The following is a 4,992-nucleotide window of genomic DNA, read 5'->3' on the forward strand; positions in this document are numbered from 1 at the left end:
GGCGGCGCCAAGTCTTGCGCTTCCCTCTCCTGTTCGCCCCGGATCGTAATCCGGGCGTCTCTGGATGAGCTCTGGGTCCCGGACAGGCGATGTTGGAGCAGGGACTCCGTATGTGCCGGGCTGGGTCAGTTCTGTGTGGAGCTTCAGCGAGTAAGCTGGTTTCCTTGTCTCTGTGGCTGCGCAGAAACGTCAGGTCCAAGGCAGAGCGATTTCCGTGTCCGCGCGGGCTCTGCACTGGCCGACAGCGGCGCCCAGAGGCGGAGTGTGGGATCGCAGCCTCAATCTATGGCTTTGGAATTCATCTCCAGAATGTACACATTCTTCAACAATGTAGTTACAGAATGGCACTCTTTAGTTTGCTTGTTCACCCTAGTTTTCAGCAGGTATTTTTCAGTTATGACTCACCGTTTTAAATAGATTTATTGTGGACAGTTGTAAACTTACACAAAAACTAGAGAACGTACTGCATTTGAAGCTTCATATACCAGCTCATATACTGCCCAAGTTCAAGTATTAACAACCCAAGACCAATCTATGTTTAATATATACTGTACTTCTGATTCATTTAAATATATGTCCTTTCAATCAATGTTTCTTTTTAAAATATGAGACATTAAGAAGAGAAAGAATTTTGTTTTCTTACTAAATTCTATAATCAATTACCAATAAATATACAACAAATCAAATATATTTGAAGAAAACTAGAATCAGCATTTTTTACCCTCTGCACTGGCATCTATTCAGTGAGCCATGTGTTCCGTTTTTATAAGCAAGTGATTTTTTTTTTCTTTTGCAAGTGATATTTTAGCAGTAGAGAATAGCAGGTACCTAGTATGACAGACACACTTTGATCAATAAGTATGTTATTACATCTTTCCCCAAACTAAAATATATTTTGATGTTTCTGAATACTAAGTACTAACAACAAACCCAAGATAGAAACTTAAAATGCCAAATTTCCTATTTGTATAACTGAAAATATGAACCACATAGATGTTTTACTCCTTTTCTACTAACAAAGGACTAGGGCTTAGAATCATTATCTTTGTTCTAGTATGAATTTCATAATGATTGCCAGACATGCCATTCTTTCTCTACAAATACAAAACCATCATCTTTCCACAGAAATGTCAGTAGCCATCTCTGTGGGTCATATGTTTGGAAAGGAATTTTGTGTCAACTTCAAAGATTCATTTCAAACAACTTTCTAGAGTGTCATTTATCAACAGTCTCTATGCTTAAAATAAAAGTCAGTAAGATAGTATTCAATTTTTTTTATATTCTTAAAAGCCAGCAAAATATCTTTATACCTCTGATATTCTTCCTAAGAATCTGTTCCTACATCATCTCCTATATCCTGGTTTATTTTTTAGTCTTTAACGTTGGATTATTGCGCCCAGTTCATTTCCCGTGTTGTGCTGAAATGCCTCTTGAGCAAGCACAAAGAGGAAACAAGAAAAGTGCAAACTATCCTTCAAAACCTAACTGTAGAAATGTATAATTTTCTTAAAATAACCCAGGAACATAATCTGGTATCAGAAAAAAGCATTTGGAGCTTAAAACTTTTGAAGTTTGTGGGGCTAATGATACCCAAATACTCAACATTAAAATAATAAGAATTTGCTTCACTGTGGTTTGGAAATGGATGATACTTGAAGTTTGAAGCTTCCTCACCTTCAAGAAAGTCTTTAAATGCAAGCAGCCTCTACACTTATAGGGGTGTTGTCAGGTCATGCAAACAAGATGACTTGAACTCTAATCTGAGCTTTGAGTTATTGTTTCTCTAAGAATGATGCCTTTATTTTGTTATCACTTCACACTTACTAAACAGATTTGCTTACAGATCACAGGTAGACAGGGTTTTAGGGTTAAGAAGTTCGCTTACTGTTCATTATAGTTAATAATAAAAAGACTACAGAAATGGAGACTGAGTGCCAAGAATTAGTGAATTAGTAGTGAACCACCATAACCAACTACTGCAAATGGTGAGTCTGAAATGCAGAATAATGAGAGCAGCCTCAAGAGGAAGAGCTTTCTTTGAGGTCCTACTAATTATGATAAGAAAATTATCACTGTTGTAATCAGTAGAAGCGGAAACAAAACCCAGGCCGCGTGAAAACAGAAAGGCAGGCAACAAATGTACTAAATATATTCTATATGTTATACTTTAACATATTAAATATATATTAATTATTTAATAAAATATATTAAATAAATATATTAAAAGAAAATCATTCTATCTAAAGTTCAGAAATATGAAGAGAAAGCAACTGAAACGGGGGCGAAGGGTTAGAGCAATATAGAACTTACTGGGACCAAAGGGGTGTCTTCTATAGGAATCTTGGACTCATCAGAAACACACAAAGGCTCGCTTTTCCCACAGCTGTCTTGGCTGATGAGCGTGTCCGCGTAGTTGGGCTGTGGGAAGATCAGGTGGCTCTTACGCGAGTCCGCGGTGAGGGAGACCTCGTGGGAGTAGGTCCGCAGGAAGGCCCGAACCCCGTTCAAGCCCACAAAATGCGAGGCAGGCAGATTTGGCAATGTGCTGTCTGAAGGGGGAAGTAAATGTGCCATGTGCCAGCGCCTCAGCCTGAGCGCCAGTAAAGCGATGACAAAGGCGAGGAAGACGCAGGAAACCACAGCCACGGCCACCACGAGGTAGAATGTCAGCCCAGAAGCATCAGGGTCCGCAGGGACCTCAGGGCTGCTCAGATCTGCCAGGATGTCCGGGATGTTGTCGGCCACAGCCACGGTAAGCGTGACAGTGGCCGAGAGAGGGGGCTGGCCATGGTCCTGGACAGCCACCACCAGGCTCTGTTTGAGAGCATCTCTGTCCTGCAGGGCCCGCGCAGTGCGCACCTCACCCGTGTGCACCCCCACCGCGAACAGCCCTGGCTCGCTGGCCTTGAGCAGGCGGTAGGACAGCCAGGCGTTCTGACCCGAGTCTCTGTCCACCGCCACCACCTTGGTCACCAGGTAGCCAGGCTCTGCGGAGCGAGGTGCCAGTTCCACGCCCGTGGAACCATCAGTAGGCAGGGCAGGGTACAGGATCTCGGGGGCATTATCGTTCTGGTCCAGCACAAACAGGCTGAGTGATACGTTGTTGCTGAGCTGTGGGCTCCCACTGTCTCTTGCTGTGATCTGCACCTGTAGGTCTCGGAACAGCTCGTAGTCGAAAGATCGAAGGGCGTACAGGACGCCTGTGTCTGAGTTGATAGAGACGTAGGAGGACAGCGGTGCTCCCTGGATGGTGTCCTCTGTGAGAGAGTAAAAGACCCTGGCATTCTCCTCCTCATCTGGGTCGTGAGCCATCACGGAGAAAATGGAGGTGCCCCTTGGATTGTTCTCTGGGAGGTAGACCGAGTAGGAGGCACTAGAGAAGGCAGGTGGGTTGTCGTTGATGTCAGCCACCTGCACGGTGATGTGAGTTTCCGTGGACAAGGGTGGGCTTCCTCTGTCGGCCGCTGTCACTGTGATATTATACTGAGAAACTTTTTCTCGGTCAAGAATTTGGGCTGTTAACAATCGGTAATAATCATCACCTGAATTTTCTAATTTAAATGGTAGATGCTCCTGTATAGAACAGACAATTTGGCCATTCTCCCCTGAGTCTCTGTCATGAGCATTGAAAAGGACTATTACTGTTTCCAGGGGAGCGTCCTCCCTCACAGGGCTAAACAGAGATGTGATGGTCACTTCAGGCTGATTGTCATTTATATCCTCCACAGAAATGAGCACTTTGGTCCGGCCTTTTGATCCCCCACCATCTTCAGCTTGTATTTCTATTTCATAAAAAGTACATTCTTCATAATCTAGACTTTTTGCAATCAACATTTCTCCAGTATTTTCATCAAGTTGGAATAATGGAGATTGTTTTTCATTAATTTTCCAGAATTTGTATGTCACTTTTCCATTGATCCCCTCATCCGGGTCCGTGGCTTTTACAGTCAGCAGCCGGCTGCCTGGGAGCACGTTCTCTGGGACTTTGACCCGGTAAACCGGTTGAGCAAACACTGGCGCGTTGTCGTTTGTATCCATCACGGTCACGCGGATGCGCACGGTGCTGGAGCGACGCGGGTCGCCGCCATCGAAGGCCGTGAGGACCAGGTGGTGAGCGGCCTCCCTCTCGCGGTCCAGGGCGCGCTCCAGCACCAGCTCTGGGTTTAGAGTTCCAGCGTCCCCAGTTTGCACGTCCAGGGAGAAGTGGTGACTGGGACTGAGCTGGTAACCCTGGAGGGAGTTCGCGCCCACATCCAGGTCCGAGGCTTCTGGGAGAGGATAATGAGTTCCTGGAGCGGCGATTTCATTGATTTTCACTTCCAGAGTCTCAGCCTGGAATTTGGGGGCATTGTCGTTGATGTCAGTCACTTCTACATCAATTCCATAAAGTTGCACTCGGTCTTCAACCAGTACTTTAAAGCTAATCACACAGGGCGCGCTCTGGGCACACAGCTCCTCGCGGTTCACCCTGCCCGCGGTCACCAGGCTGCCACCTCGCGGATCCAGAGCGAAGAGCTGGGTCTTACCTCGGGAGACGATGCGGACCCGGTGCTCCGCCAGCTCCCGGAGCCGCAGTCCCAGGTCCTTGGAGATATTCCCCACGATGTATCCTTTCTCTGTCTCCTCGGGCATGGAGTAGCGAATCTGCGCGGCCCTTGATTCCCACAGCGTCCCCAGGAGAAAGCACAGCAGGACCCATCTTCTCGCAGGCGGGTGACTCTTTGGAGCAGCCATTGTTGTCTTGATCCGAAATTCTCTCTGTGTCCGCAGGCTCCTTCGGTTCCTTTTCCCCCCTCTTGCAAGTAAGATGATCTTTTTCTTAAGGATAAAGCCTGGGTGCCCAAGTTAAAAGCCTGAGGCTTGCCAGAGTCCCGGAACCGGGCTGTGGACTCTGCAGGGCTCTGTACGATTGCAGCTCTGAAAATATCCGGATAAAAGCGTTGCTTGGGATTTTTCTCTGAGTTGGTGAACAGCGGCGCTCAGAGTCCTAAG

At 46.4% G+C, this 4,992-nt stretch overlaps 1 protein-coding gene across 1 annotated transcript; it reads right to left on the reverse strand.

The window, feature by feature from the left end:
* Positions 1-2,289: 2,289 nt before the first annotated feature.
* On the reverse strand, positions 2,290-4,734 carry PCDHGA9 (protocadherin gamma subfamily A, 9). Its single transcript, XM_006891204.1, has one exon. It carries the CDS (start codon positions 4,732-4,734, stop codon positions 2,290-2,292), a length of 2,445 nt encoding a protein of 814 aa, XP_006891266.1.
* Between the last annotated feature and the right edge of the window lie 258 nt (positions 4,735-4,992).

Source organism: Elephantulus edwardii, unplaced genomic scaffold (genome assembly GCF_000299155.1).
Source record: "Elephantulus edwardii isolate Elephantulus edwardi_28Jun2011 unplaced genomic scaffold, EleEdw1.0 scaffold00095, whole genome shotgun sequence".
NCBI lineage: Eukaryota > Metazoa > Chordata > Mammalia > Macroscelidea > Macroscelididae > Elephantulus > Elephantulus edwardii.